A 16238-nucleotide genomic window follows, 5' to 3' on the forward strand; every position below is an offset into this window, starting at 1 on the left:
TTATATTATTCCTGTCTCTCTTCGGTCGCTCTGTGCTGCTCCTCTCGTTTCCTGTGTTTTGTTCCCAGTGTTGTGACGAGTCTGCGTCTCTGTGCTTTTGTGTTTCCTGTTTCACTTTGTCAGTCTCCTGTGCTTCCCACCTGCTGCCTGTTGCCTAGTTAGTCTTTGTATATATATTGTCTGCGTTGGGTCCCTTGTCGTGTTGTCGTCTATGTTACCCTGCTGTGTGTCGCCCTGCTCTTTAGTTCTTGTTTAGTTCTGGCACCAGTCCAGCCCCAGTTTTGTAGTTATTGTTATTTTCTGTCATTTTCAAAATGAATCACGTTAAGTTCAGTCCTGTCTGAGAGTCCTGCCACACTGTCTCACATGACACCTTATTTAAGTGACTGTATCAAGTCAAACTTGTAGCAAAGAGAAAACACAGTTCTTTACCATGAAAAACCACACGCTGAAACTTGAAGGTACTTACTGCAGATTTCTGTTTTAATAGTTTTAAACTTTTAAACCTTCCAAAATTAAAGTTATCAGCAGAATGTGAATAACCAGCTGCCATGACTTTAGCATTAGTATCAGTGCAGGTTAAACAGCAATACTAATGCAGAGATACGAGTATTGTGCTGAATGCGAATGGGACAGCAAATCACCACTAAAAACAAACAGACAGCTGTCAGACTCAAACCTGCACTCTCTTATCTCTGATCTCACACCAAACACTACATTTTCTCATTTCTTACTATGGGGTGGGCAACTACAGTAAAACGCTCCTGTAAATACCCCTGGTGCCCCCTGGTGGTGAAGGTTTTCTTTACATATTGCCTAGGGTAATTATTTAAAGTACAGAAATTTTATCAAAAAAGCAAATATGCACCAACTGGTTTTGCCATGGAGCTAAATTTGAGTAGATACAGATGTGTCATAAATGTCTGATTGTTGTTAAGGGATGTGAGTTTGGTTGCACTGATTGGATTTAGTTAAATCCTCTGAGTAATTTAGTAAAAACAACTTGAAGCAGACATCAGCATATAAATGAATGATCTAAATATGAGAGAGTTAAAAGATTATTTTTTCTCTAAAAATCTACTCAATTAAAGCAAAAGCTTCATTTAAACTGCAACACGAGTAAATGCAGAAAAGTAGAAGTTGTGGTGTGCAGATAAATATTCTGATAGTGTGATATGAAGGACATTTAGATGTGGGTACTGTTCTCTGGGAACATGTGGGAAATGTTGTCTTTGTTCTGTCTCCATATCACCTTCTGATGTGTGTGTCTGACGTCAGCACTGTTCTAATTTATCATGAAAATACCTGATAGCAGGACATAAAACCTTTTTCTGACCTAGAGGAAAAATCCTAAGTTTGCTCCGTCCACATCCAGCCATGTGGTGTAGATATGCCAGCTGGGCAGCTGGTCTGCTCTGTGTTTGCATTGTGATGATGGGATCCATGGGACTACCTGTGGACAACAGGAGGGATCTGTGGACATTCCCTCAGCAGACTGACTACTTACCGAGTGAGAGGGAGAATCCAGCTCTCTCAGAGTTCAAGGTGAAGAAAGTCATTCAGCCCTAAATGTCCTCTGGAGCAGGTCTCGTGAGTCCTGATGTTATTTAATGATGTAGAGCATGTTTTTGTCTCTGTGAACACAGGTGTGAGTTTTCCTGTTGTGTGTTAGCATTACGATAAAAGCACTGGGGTCCGAGAATGATCTAGAGTTTGTTTTTTTATGGGCTCTTTATCTCATCATAAAACAGTAGTCTGACATTACAGAGAAGCTGACAGTCAAAGTCTAATTTGTCTAATTTTCTAATATTTTACACCAATCTGCAGAACTTTATAATTAATATGACACCTTTACATTGTTCTATATGCAATATTTGCATGCATGTGCATCTTGTAATACTGCCTTGTGTGCGTTGCAGAATCATGTACGTCAGTCTCAGTCCTTGTCTGCCGGAGAGCAGGAGTTTGTCCTGAGGAGGAAGCAAGTAGTTCTGACATCACTCAATAAGCTGGGAATTGCATGCACACTGGTGAGGAAACATTACTCTCAAATCCATCAGTCAGTCTTTCTGTCTTTCTCCTTCCCCCACAGTTTTCCTCTGTTAATAGCTTTGTCTTGGATGCCAGCTTTTGAGACTGTATATGTACTTTAATATCTGTCATAAAACCCTGGTTCTAAAAAACTTGGGACACTGCACTGTAAAAAGAAAAGAAAGAAAAGAAAATAATCCATAAAAAAAACTGTACTATTTCAGCAGCTCAGGCACCAGAAAAATACAGTTTAATAACAGAAATTTACATCACATAAAAAATGTAATCAGTAATTAAACATGGCCTCCACTGTGATATATATTTTTTCATATATTAGCAAAAAAAACAGCAAAATAGTGGGAATTTGCAAAGAGCTTGTTTGTGGTGGGAGTCTGCATGTTACTGTGTCTGTCCTAAGAAAGTTAACTGTTACCTAAATGTATTTTTGTATTAGTTAAAAGGAGTAATTGATGCATTTTTTTGATGCAGTAATTGTGCATTTTATTGTGTAACAGCTTTTTTCATTGGTATACACATTTGTGATCTGTCAGTGTGGAATGCAAACACAGCAGGTTAAACTGAAAAGAAACCTTTAATTATGCTGAATGCAGAAGTCCATGATGCAGTGAAGGTAACAATAAACAGCAAAATCCAAACTGCAGAGAGCAGGAAGCACGTCGGAGGAGGTTAACGGATGATATGAAGAAGGACAAAGGAAAGGAAATAGGGTAGGAAGAACAAAGGAAAGAGGCTATAAAGACACAAGGGGATTGGGGGGGGGGGGGGGGGGGGGGGTTGGACATATCTGAGGGATCAAGACAGCTTAAACTAATCAAGACAATGTTACAAAGGAAGTAAAACTGAATGCAAGGAGATGCCAAAATAAAACAGGAAGTGAGAAACAACTGGGGAAATGAATAACCCTGAAGGACCAGATGGAAGGACTGAACTCTCTAATCAGGACTACATTTAAGAGTTCCTGCAAGGTCTCACATTGCGACATAGAAGATGAAAGATGGTGGTGATGATAAAGAAGCATTGTAATTTTAATCTATTCAACATGCACACTGCTCATGTGCCTGATGATGATGTGTAGATAACTTCTTAGGGTTTTTGCATCTTGAGAGGGTTAGGCGGTTAGTCCTCTCTGCATAGTAATGACTGCTCATAGAGATTTTGTGCCAAGCTGGAATAAAGGAGTTGTGGTAGAACAGCAGGCTAATGCTACCAAACTTGAGTTTGGTGTGCTTGCCTTGCAGATGCAGTGTGTACCAGTGTGCCTGCTCCTCTGATTGGGAATGGTCCTTTTTCCTTTCACAAAATGAGCCATTGTTGTTTTTGCAACAGCAAATTCGGATGCTGCAGCATCTGTGTTGCTTACCTGAAAGTAAAATTTGGTCTTTTAAGGGCCATTCGTGCTCCTTCACCTGCTTCAAACGAACTACAGATGGTTTGTTTTCCTCTCGTGAATTTTCCCCTTGTTTCTGGCTGCTGGATAAAATGTTTCATACTGTAACTTTGTAAAGTATCCCAGAATCCAGACCGTCCTCTCCATGTAAAATCCACTTCCTTCCTGCATCTTTGCACATTTAAAGGTCAACAGCTGCTGACCCTACACCCTTTGTTACAAACTAAGGTCCAAAATCTGATGAGCTGGAGAACAGGTCCTGGACATTTTTAAATTACAATAAATTAAATCATTCCAAAGATATTTTAATACTACAAAAGTAGTTATAAGTCAACTTATATTGATATTGATTGCATTTGTATTTTTAATGATGTATGCCTGTAATTTCACAGGCATTTAACATTGACTGTTCAAACTAATTTTCGATTTGTGGAAACCTTAAAAATAACATTTATAAAGTTTCTATTATTATTACTTTTCTGTAATTTTACTAGTTTTGGTCAATAATTATAAAAGATACACAATGAATATAAAATAAATCTGTGAAATCTCCACAGTTAATTAGTTTTGAAAGTTTACTAACACTAAAAAAATAAAAATTTCTACAATTTTTTTCACCATTTCTGTGGCTAAAACTTCCATAATTACACAACATATCTGATAACAAACAAACAAATCTGTGAAGCAAACTAAACTTCTTTTACTGTTATTTTTGTATCATTTCCACTTACTTCATTTCAGATATGTATTTACAGCCTTGAGCTTGAATTTAACAGTTTAATCTATTAAACATACAGTCGTGTTTGTGAAATTATGTTCAGTTTGCATCTTTTTCTGTTAAAAAAAAAAAAAATTGTGTTTGTTCACAGTTACAGCTTTTACATGTTATTTTACATAATCTATGTTGATTCACAGTCTATTTTTCTCATTTTATTGACATTTCATGTATTTTAAAATAACAGGTACATTTTGTAAAATTTATGGGAAAATTTTATTTAAATTACAGATGTTTTTACAGTATGTTTTAAATGTAAATAAAAACAAAATGCAATAATTTGTGAATTTCATGAATCCATCATTTATTCACAGTAGAACAGTTTTTAAATTATGCTCTTATTTGCTAAGGGGGGAAAAGCTCTCCAAGCCTGCCTGGGTGTATATGAAAAGTAATAAACCTACAGTAATAACTGGTTATGTTGTTTGTATTTACTCAGGTTATCATTGTCTAATATTGGAAATTCTGTGATGCTCACACACACACACACACATCTTTACTTTTCTGTTTCTACCATCACTCACCTGTTTACCTCTGGCTGTTCACCAGGACATGGTTCCCCACATTGCACTGCTGGGGTCAGGTGGAGGTCAGAGAGCAGCTGTGGGTCTCATGGGCTCCCTCTTTCAGATGGAAAAAGACGGCCTGCTGGACACGATGCTCTACCTCGGAGGAGTTTCTGGCTCTGCCTGGTAAACAAGTGCATGCGAGGCCACACCACTGATTAACAAGACTTTACTGAATCAATCTGAAACAATTTTTTTTTTATGGGTTCATTCAAATTAATGTTTCTGTGCACGTGCTAATGTTCAGAAACATCAGTGAAAGTGTGCAATGATTTTGGTGGTAACAACAAGGGAATTACAAGGTGAAAACCTAACAATCAAACACGTAAATTCATTTTTGACATTAGAATACTCTTAAAAAAATAATAAAATAAAGTAAATCTTAAGCCAATGTCTCACAATGATTCTTTTGTTTTTTGTTTTTTTACTGCAACTACATTTTATAATCTTTCCCAGAAAAGAGAAATTAAGTTCCACCACCAGCGCTGATAAGGGTGAATGGTTCATTATAATGTGCACAGGGTCAGGATTTTGTGAGTTCAGTATCTTGATGAGCTGAAATTTGGAATAAAAATGTTGTGCTTCTTCTTTAGGTCCATGATCGCCCTGTACAGTGACCTGCAGTGGAGCACCAACATGGAGAGCGCCGTGTCCAGGCTGTCAGGTCCTGGCATTGGGCTCACAGAGGCTCTGATCGTTTTGGCTGAGAGGGCAAAAGATGGTCGCTTGTCTCTCACCGACATCTGGGGGGCCTTGACCTCTGTTTTGATCATGAAACAGGTACAGCTGAAAGAAAGCATCAGGACTCCCGGGAGCTTTTTTACTGACCTACACAGACACGTCCAGAAATGCATAAATGTAGAATAATCCACTTGTTTCCTTTTGGAAAAACAGAAGCACAGTGTGGCTGCACATCACAGGCTGTCTGTGTACTGAACTAATTAATGCATTCAAACATTGCACTAATTATAGACAGGCTTCTGTCTGACTTCAGCTCCACACAGGATACTAAAAGTCTCCTCAATACTGTCCTTAGATGGATAAGCTGAAGCATGGACTCCTGGGAATCACGGGGATGACACATTGACAGATTATTCAAAGCCCACATTGTGCAAAAGAAGGTGAAAATTTACAAACAGTGTCTTATTTTTAGTCTTTGACAGTCTGGTCCAGTTTCTCGACACATCACTTAAATAAAAACAAATCCAAATATTAATCACAGCATGTGATCGTTTTCAATGAAAAGTTTGGCTTTTCTACTCAGAATAGCTGCTGAAAACAAGTTTTCGACTGTATATAAAAGATGATCGTAGAGTGGAAGTTTGGGTTGTTCACAGGAAACTGGAGTGAGCCCAGAGAACCAATCAGAACTGAAGGTCATTCCTGCATAATTGGAATTTCTGGCAGTTTTCCGAGCCTGAAAATCCTGGCAGTTAACCCCCCAGTCGTAAAGTGGGATTTATGCTTTTCCATGAACCTTTTAACACCAAGCGTGTTGTGTTGTTACGCATCATTGCTGACACAGTTGCACAAACACACTGTTTACACACACAGTGTAGAGAGAGGTGGAGGCGTGGGAACGTTTGAAACACGTGTCGCTCGCCGCTAAAGGGTTCATTCTGACCCATCAGAGTCACGGACCTTTCTGAAACCCTTAACCGCAACTTTCAACTTAAAAAATGTCGCAGCCCTCAATAACCGTGGTTGCCTTTTCCAGTACTGTTGTTTCCTCCGATGCATTTTCAGTTTCCTCTTCTTCTCTATAATTGAATGGATCAACTCCAGAAGAGAAACTCAGCGGCCAGCTGGTGTTTTGGTTGCAAAGTTGCAGAGCAATGCAGATTACCCCACACAGGTGTAAATGCTGGCAAAAGTGTGAGCCACCTGTGAGTCCAAGGCTCCCTTAGAGTCAACACGATAGTCTAAATTAAGCTTTAGGTCCAGGAGAGGCTTTAACATGTTTACAGTGAGGCTGTGAGCACACCAGCACCTCATGATGTAAAATGTACTCACTTAAAAATTCTCTCTGGTATAATTACATCACTATAATTACATTATCTCATATGCTAATATAATATTATATACTTTCAGGTATTCACAGGACTGGAAATCCTTTGTTTTCAGTGAAACTCTCCAACTGAGGTGGAGGTTATACATTTAGCAGGAGCCCAAACCAGAATCATTCTTTAAAAATATATTTTCTAACATTAAAATCTTTATGGAAAACACACCGAGCAGCCGTGACAGAGGAAATGGGACTCGGGTTCAGTGGGTCCCATTTCCTCTGTTCAGAGTGATTTTCCAGATAAAAAGCTCACGTTGCTTTTGTTCTCCTCGTTCCTGTGAGATTACACACATGATCGCAGGCTGACCGTGTTACCATGTGCTCCCCACCAAATGCTTTCCACTGCAGCCTTTCCTCTGTGTCACTGCTAATTCTTCTGTCTGTTCGATGCATTCTGGGGCAATCACTGATGCGTGTGGAGTGACGCAATGCTCTGCAATGCAGCTGGTGTGGATTGCACTCAGGTCATTGTTAGGCTATTAGACAGTTTCAGCAAGAAAAATGCAAGAACATGCAACAGTTCAATGAGGTTATATCAGACTTCAAATAAGAGAGGCCTTGTTAGTTTCATAACTTATGTTCCCAAAGCAAGAGGATCTATCCCAGTTTGCATTTTAGATTTATTTGATATTTATCTCAGTCCACAGACCTTACAGGGCTTATTTGTTTTGTTTGTTTGTTTGTTTGTCAGTTGAACATCCGAAGTCTTTCTGAGGACGGCTCAAGCGTCACCAATCCTTATCCCATCTACAGCACAGTGAACAAAAACTGCTTGCAAGATGGCTCTGAAGAAGGTAATGAACACAAACAGCAACGCAAACGTGCCTCCAAACTTCGCAGTGTAGGCAACACATTTACAGACTGAGGCACTTTAGATTTCCATTGTTAACCAGCAGAGACACCTGATCAAAAATCAATCAGGTTTATTAATGTGTAGTGCTCTCCTTAGATTGACTGTCTCAGCCTGTTTTCTTCTGTGTTGCTGTCTTCGTCCCAGGCAAGTGGTTCGAGGTGACTCCTCATGAGGCTGGCTTCGTAGATCTAGGTCTCTTCATCGACACCGCAAAACTGGGCAGCAAAATCCACAGCGCGGGTTCTGAAGTTAACGGGATAGACATGGTCACACTGCAAGGTGTGTTTTTCTGCAAGAAACACCACCTCCCCAAAAACAAGTGCTAAATAATAATTAAATTATGCAATAAAATTTTTATATCATATTAAACCTCTGAAGAATATGAGGGCAAGGGACGTTCTAGGTATTGTGCAGTGGTCTGAGGATGCATGCACCAATACCACCACATGGGCAGCGCAGGTGTATACAGGTACAGTTAGTCCTGATGCTCCACACTGAGCCACTCCAAGGCACGTTCAGTGGAAGCAGACACAGAGCCACAGCTTTAAAAAGCCCTCTATTTGTCAGTGTAGTGCAACTGTGTGACACATTTTAGTTGTACAAAATGGCATGATTTACTTAGAGGGTGATAAATTTCCATGTTAGAAGCAATTAAAACACTGCAATTTCCTCAGAAAGAAAAACTGCAGTATTTAAAGAGAGAAAGTTATTCATGTGTCTCCTTTATGTGTCTGGTCTGTCACACAGGCTTGGTGGGCAGCGCTTTAGCAGATGATGAGAGTCTGGTGAACCATATTCTTGACTGGTTAAAAGGTAAAAATCTTAATTTATGGGAAACTATTTACTGAATGTATTTAAATATGCAACAGCAGAACTAACCAAGTGTTTGTGTGTTTGTGTGTGCTCAGACCTAGTGGGGAAGGACACAACAGATGACAACAACCTACTGGAGTTTCTCTGGACTAAAAGTAATCAGATATTACTGCAGCTGGCTCATCCATCCATGTTCCTCTGCTTATCCAACACAGGCTCACCAGTCTGTTACAGAGCACACACACACACACACAGACAGCTATTCACAGTGAATTTAAAATCAGGAATTGGGGAGGAAGTTGTGGTACTCAGAAAGAGCCCACACAGACACAGGGAAAACATGCAAACTCCAGGCTGGATTTGAACCCAGGACCTTCTTCCTGTGAGGTGACAGTGCCGACAACCACACCACCTTGCTGCCCTAGCTGGTTGTCACTCATTTTGGAGGGAAAGACACAATTTGAAGCAGCTTGTTTGGGATTGGTGTATTCAAATTCAGAAGCATGAGGCAGGTGGTTCAAATTTGAGCCGGTAGTGGCAGTTGATGAAGGTCCTCTCCAGCGTTACATTATAGCAGTTCTTCATTTTGATGCGCGTCAGCTCCAAGTTTTGCTGTTGCCTTATTTTTTCAAACAGCAGTTTCAGAAAATCAACTTCAGTTTCAGTCTTTTCTTGAGAATTTGAGCTGTTTGACTTCTTCAAATGTTTTTCTCTTTCGGCTGGTTAAACTGGTTTGGCAAATTAAGATTTAGATATTTTAAACATTTTTTGGCATTTCAGGTCAACTCTTTCAGTATTCACATTGCATTTTTGCCAGGAAATGCATTTTTCTACTTCCATATGAAATCATTCAAAATTTGAGGAAAAATTATATTTAAAGAAGCTAAATAAAAAATTAACATGGTTTACGGAGCCTCAAAATTTGTGACCAAGGATTGGAATCTGGCAGTTTTTAAGCTTTTTCTGGTGAATTATAAGAGAACAGATCAGGTAATCAGTGCTTGTTTCTGTTGCTCATCATCACAGACATTAAACTGGTATGGTTTTGATGCTGAAACTATGATATATCCCATGATGTTGATGCTCAAAGTTGGTCATAGAAAAAAAATCATTCTGAAAAGAACAGGTTTTAGATTGTGACACTTGAAGTGGATGTAAAATTGATTTGGTTGCAATATTTGAATTCATATTTTATTGTGCCATAGTAGCAGTTTTGGGGCCCATTTATGTGTGTGATAACTACAATCTCTTGAATGGTGCAGAGCTGATCAGAATCTAACACTTGAAGTTACTGATGACTGTGAATGTGAAGACAACTAATCTAAAACTGAACATATGATTTTATTTTTCAGACGGCATCACCTTAAACTATACTGCATCATCTGAGCTCAAGCTCTTAGAAATGTATAATGTGGTCTTTAAGCAGTGGAGTCAGAAAGTTTTGGCCTCCGTGCAGTCCTGGAGTCCGAATCTGGATGACGGGCCAGCCAGATATTACGGTCAGTAATATAAAGTCTGCAACTTGTTGACCAATGCAACATCTGTTCAACATCTGTCCCACAATCACTGAAAAAAAACAGCAGTGGGTGATTTAGGCACATCCTTTACTGAAGTGTACTAAAACTGTGAAAGTCCTGCATTAAAAATCTAAATAACATCATGAAGATGTTTTTAAAGTATTAAAATGCAGAAAATACAGAAATGCAATAGCAACACAATGCAGAAAAATATCCCTATGACTGTTACTTTGTAACTCTCCGTATATATTTAGATACATTTAAGCCTATAATAAAATAGTCAACCTACAGACCAAATTTCTGTCAACTGACTAACTTATTAATCAGCTAATTATTTCAAATGTACTTATATAAACTGCTGGATTAATAACATTTTTTTTAATTGCTTGTACTGTGTGTGACAATAATTATTGTATAGTAACAATTTAGTTAATCATCCTTCCATCCATTTTCTACATCTGGGGCCAGGTCGCAGGGGTAGCAAGCTAAGCAGAGAAACCCAGACCTCCCTCTCCCCAGCCACCCCGTCCGGCTCATCCAGGGGGGCACCAAGTTGTTCCCAACCAAATGAGAGATATAATCTCTCCAGTGTGTCCTGGGTCTGCCCCGGGTCGTCTTCCCGGTAGAACATGCCCAAACCAGAGCAGCAGCTCTACTCTGAGTCCCTCTTGAATGACAGAGGTCTTCACCCTATTTCTAAGGCAGAGCCCAGCTACCCTTTGAAGGAAACTCGTTTCCCCGCTTGTATCTCGTGATCTCGTTCTTTTGGTCACTACCCGGAGCTCGTGACCACAGGTGAGGGTAGGAATGTAGATTGACCAGTAAATGGGCAGCTTCACTTTCATGCTCAGCTCTCCCATCACCACAACAGATGAGTACAACATCCACCCCAATCCATCTGCCTATCTCCCGTTCCATTCTCCCCTCACTCATGAACAAGACCCTGAGATACTTAAACTCCTCCCCCTGGGGTAATAACTCATCCCTGCCCCAGCGTGGGCACTCCACCCATTTCCGGCTGAGAACCATGGTCTGGGACTTGGATGTTCCAATTCTCACATCATCCTCACCGCTTCATACTTGGCCACGAACCACTCCAGTGCAAGCTGGAGGTCACCATATTATAAAGCCATCAAAACCACATCATCTGCAAAAAGCAGAGATGAAATCCTGAGGCCACCAAAGGAGAGACCCTCCACCACTTGGCCTAGATATTCTGTCCATAAAAGCTATGAACAGAACTGGTAACAAAGGGCAGCCCACCCACAGCCCAACAAGTCCAACTTACTGCCAGCAGTACAAACCAAACTCTCACAACGGTTACCGCAGCCAATCATTTTAAATACAATGTAATGTTTTAAAAAGGTTAATTTCACTCTATTGGAGTAAAGTACAAAGTATGTGTAGTCCACATACTTTGCTACATCACCACTGAAATTAAAAGGAGCTGACAACTGTAATCACTGATGCTATACATTAATAGCTCTACTGGACAGCTGGGGACAGTGCAACAAATACAACACTGTGTGTTTATATCATTTGTATTAAAGCTTTCACAACAGAGACCCACTGGAACATCAAAATTGATTCATTTCTGCCCAAGACCATTGTTGACTCTCTTCTACATCGGATTTTGGTCTTTACCAGCGAGAGAGAGAGAGATGGGATACCTCTTATTCTTTTCAAAAATAAAGCTGCCTACTGAAAAAAAGGTTTACACACATTTAGGAATGAACGAAAACATAACATTTATCAATCATATATTCAAAACATTAAACTTAAAGAAGCCAAAATCCTCCATTAAACCGAACCCGTGTTATGAAATGCATTGACACTGACAGCTACATGCAGCACACTGTCAGTACCTAGATTGCACATGTTGTACTCATAACAGTCAAAAACTGTGGTATGCTGTATGGGGGTGTATGGGGGGGGGGGGCACCAATCAATATTCCATCACTAGGACAATTGCATGTCCTGAGCCAGTGACAATTCAATTCAATTCAATTCAGTTCAGTTCAGTTCAGTTCAATTCAGTTCAATTCGATTCAATTCAATTCAATTCAATTCAATTCAATTCAATTCAATTCAATTCAATTCAATTCAGTTCAGTTCAATTCAGTTCAGTTCAGTTCAATTCAATTCAATTCAATTCAATTCAATTCAATTCAGTTCAGTTCAGTTCAGTTCAATTCAATTCAGTTCAGTTCAGTTCAATTCCATTCAGTTCAATTCAATTCAATTCAATTCAGTTCAATTCAATTCAGTTCAGTTCAATTCAGTTCAGTTCAGTTCAGTTCAATTCAGTTCATTTCAATTCAGTTCAATTCAATTCAATTCAATTCAGTTCAGTTCAATTCAGTTCAGTTCAGTTCAGTTCAGTTCAATTCAATTCAGTTCAATTCAATTCAATTCAATTCAATTCAATTCAATTCAATTCAATTCAGTTCAATTCAATTCAATTCAATTTTATTTATATAGCGCCAAATCACAACAAACAGTCACCTCAAGGCGCTTTGTATTGTGGGTAAAGACCCTACAATAATACAGAGAAAACCCAACAGTCAAAACGACCCCCTATGAGCAGCACTTGGTGACAGTGGGAAGGAAAAACTCCCTTTATCAGGAAGAAACCTCCAGCAGAACCAGGCTCAGGGAGGGGGGGTCATCTGCTGAGGGGGGAGAGACAGAGATTAATAATAACTAATGATTAAATACAGAGTGGAGTATAAACAGAGTAAAAAGAGGTGAATGAAGAAGAAACACTCAGCACATCATGGGAACCCCCCAGCAGCCTAGGCCTATAGCAGCATAACTAAGGGAGGGTTCAGGGTCACCTGATCCAGCCCTAACTATAAGCTTGATCATAAAGGAAAGTTTTAAGCCTAATCTTAAAAATAGAGAGGGTGTCTGTCTCCTGAATCCAAGCTGGAAGCTGGTTCCACAGAAGAGGCGCCTGAAAGCTGAAGGCTCTGCCTCCCATTCTACTCTTAAGTATCCTAGGAACCACAAGTAAGCCAGCAGTCTGAGAGAGAAGTGCTCTGTTGGGGTGATATGGTACTATGAGGTCTTTGAGATAAGATGGGGCCTGATTATTCAAGACCTTGTAGGTGAGGAGAAGGATTTTAAATTCTATTCTAGATTTAACAGGGAGCCAATGAAGAGAAGCCAATATGGGAGAAATCTGCTCTCTCTTTCTAGTCCCTGTCAGTACTCTAGCTGCAGCATTTTGGATCAGCTGAAGGCTTTTCAGGGAGCTTTTAGGACAGCCTGATAATAATGAATTACAATAGTCCAGCCTAGAAGTAATAAATGCATGAATGAGCTTTTTAGCATCACTCTGAGAAAGGATGTTTCTAATTTTAGAAATATTGCACAAATGCAAAAGAACAGTCCTATATATTTGTTTAATATGTGCATTGAAGGACATATCCCGGTCAAAAATAAGACATTCCTGCAGTTTAACTAATTGATGTGTGTCATCTGGCAATGCTACAGTAGCTACCCAACACTGTCAGTTTCACCAGGCATTGCTTTTTTTGTCTCTTAAATTGCTGTCTTTATGCATGAAGGCAGAGGGGCATGCTGGGAAATATATAACTTGTATTTCCTGCATTTGTACAAAATACCCACAAACCTGTTGACATCAACTATGTAACTATTTGTTTTTCAGCATGTGTCATGATGAACCATCAGACGAACAGAGAATGATTCCAGATGAATGCTAATGTCACGTGTGTGCTGCATGAATGTGCTGCATGTATCACAAGTTGCAGCTTTAAGTTCTTCATGCTGTTACTTGGTTTGTTTTCCCAGTCTCCTGGTTGATCCAAACAGTCTTTGCACAGATTAAAAAACTGGAATGGGGAAAAACTGATAATTTCCTGTACCAGTACCCAGGTAGACTGCAGTTTTTAAGCTTGCTTATACATTCATTGTTTAGAGTACTGCATTTTGCTTGATAGATAGCAAAAAAAAAAAAGGCAAAATGAATGAGAAGGTGCTATAATGTGATTTATGTTTCTTGGAAGATGCTGGGATGCCATCGTGCATTAGAAATAGGATGTTTCTGCAGCTGATAGATGCTGGTGTGATGATAAACATGCCCTACCCTCCATTCCTGGAAGAAAAGAGGGACACAGACCTTCTCATTGCTCTGGAATACGGGGCTGATGAAACCTTTACGGTAAGGTGTGAGCATAATGCGGAATGCCAACGTAAATGTATGAGCACAGCTTCAGGAAGAGCTAATGTGAAATCCTCCACACAGACTCTGATTCTTGCCAGAGACTATGCAGCCAAGCTGGAGAAACCTTTTCCAAAGATAGACGAGAATATCCTGAAGGAGAGAGACTGGCCAAAGGCCTGCTATGTGTTCAAGGGGAAAAAGAAGGAGCCCACCATCATTTACATGCCACTCTTCAACAGGCAGAACTGCAAAGGTTTGTCAAACACACACCACATTTACAGAAAAAAAAAAATGTCAGGTATGATCATCAGTGCCTCTCTCCTGGTGCAGATGAGCACGAGTTCAAAGCAAAGATGGAGGAGTTCTCCACCTTCCAGCTTCCATTCAGCCAGGAGAAAATTGAGTTTTTGTTGGAGACGGTGAAAGCGAACGTGAGGTACAGCAAGGACACGCTCCTCAGGGAAATCGCCAAGGCTGTTATTCGCCGGCGCATCAAGGTCTCAGGTGGCTTCCCGGTGAGCATTTAGATGGAGGGCAGACACACATTTTTTTCATGCAAGAGAAAAAGTACATTTATGAATGAACTAACAATGTTTGTCTTCTTTTTTCCCACCCTCCTCATCTCTCTGTTCATTTTCTTCCTCTCACCTTTTTCTTCTTTTTCCTGTTCTTCTTTTGTGTCTTCCTTTCATCCATCCTTTTCTTTTTCTATTTCTTTTCATCTATTTTGTCCTTCGGACATCATTCTTCACTTTTTCTCACATCCAATCTTTTCTTTTTTCACTGTTTTCTTCTTTTGACATTCTTATCATCTTAATATTATTTTATCTTTTCTTTTTCAATCTTTCTCCTTTTCACCTCCTCCCCTCTCACCTTCCCTTCATCCTTCTCCCATCCTCTCCTCATAATTATCCATTATTTTCTACTTGATCAACATTTCCGTCTTTCTGTTGTCTTCCTGATCTCCTCCTTATTTCCTTTGTCTCATCTCTTCTCCATCCTGTTGCTCCACTCATGCTTCTTTCCTTCTTTTCCCTTCTCAATTCTTCCTTTATTTATACACTCTCTCCTTCTTTTTCCTGTTCTGCAACATATTTCACTCTTTTTTTTCCCTTTCTTTATCCTCTCCAGGTCTCCAGTATCATCTGACCTCTAAACTTCACGCATCGTGCATCACACTAGCTTTCACATTTTATTTCTCTATTACTGAATTGCCCATGAGGACATTGTGAGAGTGCAAACTCCATAAATGTCAAGGCCAGTGCCCAGTTTATTCTTTAAGAGAGGAATCCAGGTACAAAATGAAAAGCTAATTAAATTTAACCTGGCAGTTTTTGTGTTATCTTCCTAACAAGAAATGCAAACAAAGGCAAAGTCCTCCTTCTTGTCCTCTGGATATAATAATAATGTAAAGGGGACACTAGAGGTCTCCCTTTGTTCACCATGTTCTGACTTGTTTCTATAACTGCTTTAAAGCACTGGATCGTCTCTCTGGGGAGCTTAATTGTTGTCTTTTTCACTAAGATGAGGAAAATGAAGTCCAACTGTGAAGCTTCATGTTAAACTGTGGAAGGTCGTGTTTTACATGGTGTTTTCTCCAATATTAAAGACAGAACCCCAACAGTTTAATAATCCCGTATGAGTATGCATTTGGTGAGGGTGGAAAGGAAGAACTCCTTTTTAGCCCTGAGTTCTCTTTTATTTCCAGCTGTGAACAGCTGTGACCTCCTTCCACTGAAGTTCTGAAAAGGATGGACAACGGTGACAAACAGGAAGTGGCTCAAACCTGATCCTGGGACTATTATGGTGTGCTGTGTATCTCAGGAGCACTGTCAGCCACTGAGCAGGGGTATGAAAGACTCCAACACTTTAGGCTTTACGCTGTAAAGGCTTTATGGCTGGATGTAGTGACTCCACATGTCCACAGAGGAGCGAAATGCAATGAAAACATAATGAAAAGTTATGTTTTCAGTGGGTTATGTGACTGTTTGTTTTTCTCTGTGAAATATGGCTTTTAACTT

The 16238-nt window shown here is 39.7% G+C and overlaps 1 protein-coding gene across 1 annotated transcript; it reads left to right on the forward strand.

Moving 5' to 3' along the window:
• Positions 1 to 1377: 1377 nt before the first annotated feature.
• LOC115777081 (cytosolic phospholipase A2 gamma-like) lies at positions 1378 to 15366 on the forward strand. The gene is made up of 14 exons (XM_030724901.1): positions 1378 to 1545; positions 1920 to 2030; positions 4764 to 4906; positions 5374 to 5560; positions 7537 to 7639; positions 7843 to 7977; positions 8446 to 8511; positions 8607 to 8666; positions 9864 to 10010; positions 13845 to 13928; positions 14060 to 14214; positions 14299 to 14470; positions 14548 to 14732; positions 15349 to 15366. The coding sequence occupies exons 1-14, from the start codon at positions 1378 to 1380 to the stop codon at positions 15364 to 15366; spliced, it is 1734 nt and encodes a 577-aa protein (XP_030580761.1).
• The last annotated feature ends 872 nt before the right edge of the window (positions 15367 to 16238 follow it).

The sequence above is a fragment of the Archocentrus centrarchus genome, unplaced genomic scaffold, assembly GCF_007364275.1.
Source record: "Archocentrus centrarchus isolate MPI-CPG fArcCen1 unplaced genomic scaffold, fArcCen1 scaffold_43_ctg1, whole genome shotgun sequence".
In the NCBI taxonomy this organism is placed as follows: domain Eukaryota; kingdom Metazoa; phylum Chordata; class Actinopteri; order Cichliformes; family Cichlidae; genus Archocentrus; species Archocentrus centrarchus.

Excerpts from the sequence above, each read along its gene's own strand:
- LOC115777081 (XM_030724901.1), top strand. The coding sequence starts at position 1,378 with ATGTGGTGTAGATATGCCAGCTGGGCAGCTGGTCTGCTCTGTGTTTGC. Across the intron at positions 5,561-7,536 it reads CTGTTTTGATCATGAAACAG|TTGAACATCCGAAGTCTTTC; the intron begins GTACAGCTGAAA and ends TTTGTTTGTCAG. Across the intron at positions 7,640-7,842 it reads GCAAGATGGCTCTGAAGAAG|GCAAGTGGTTCGAGGTGACT; the intron begins GTAATGAACACA and ends TCTTCGTCCCAG.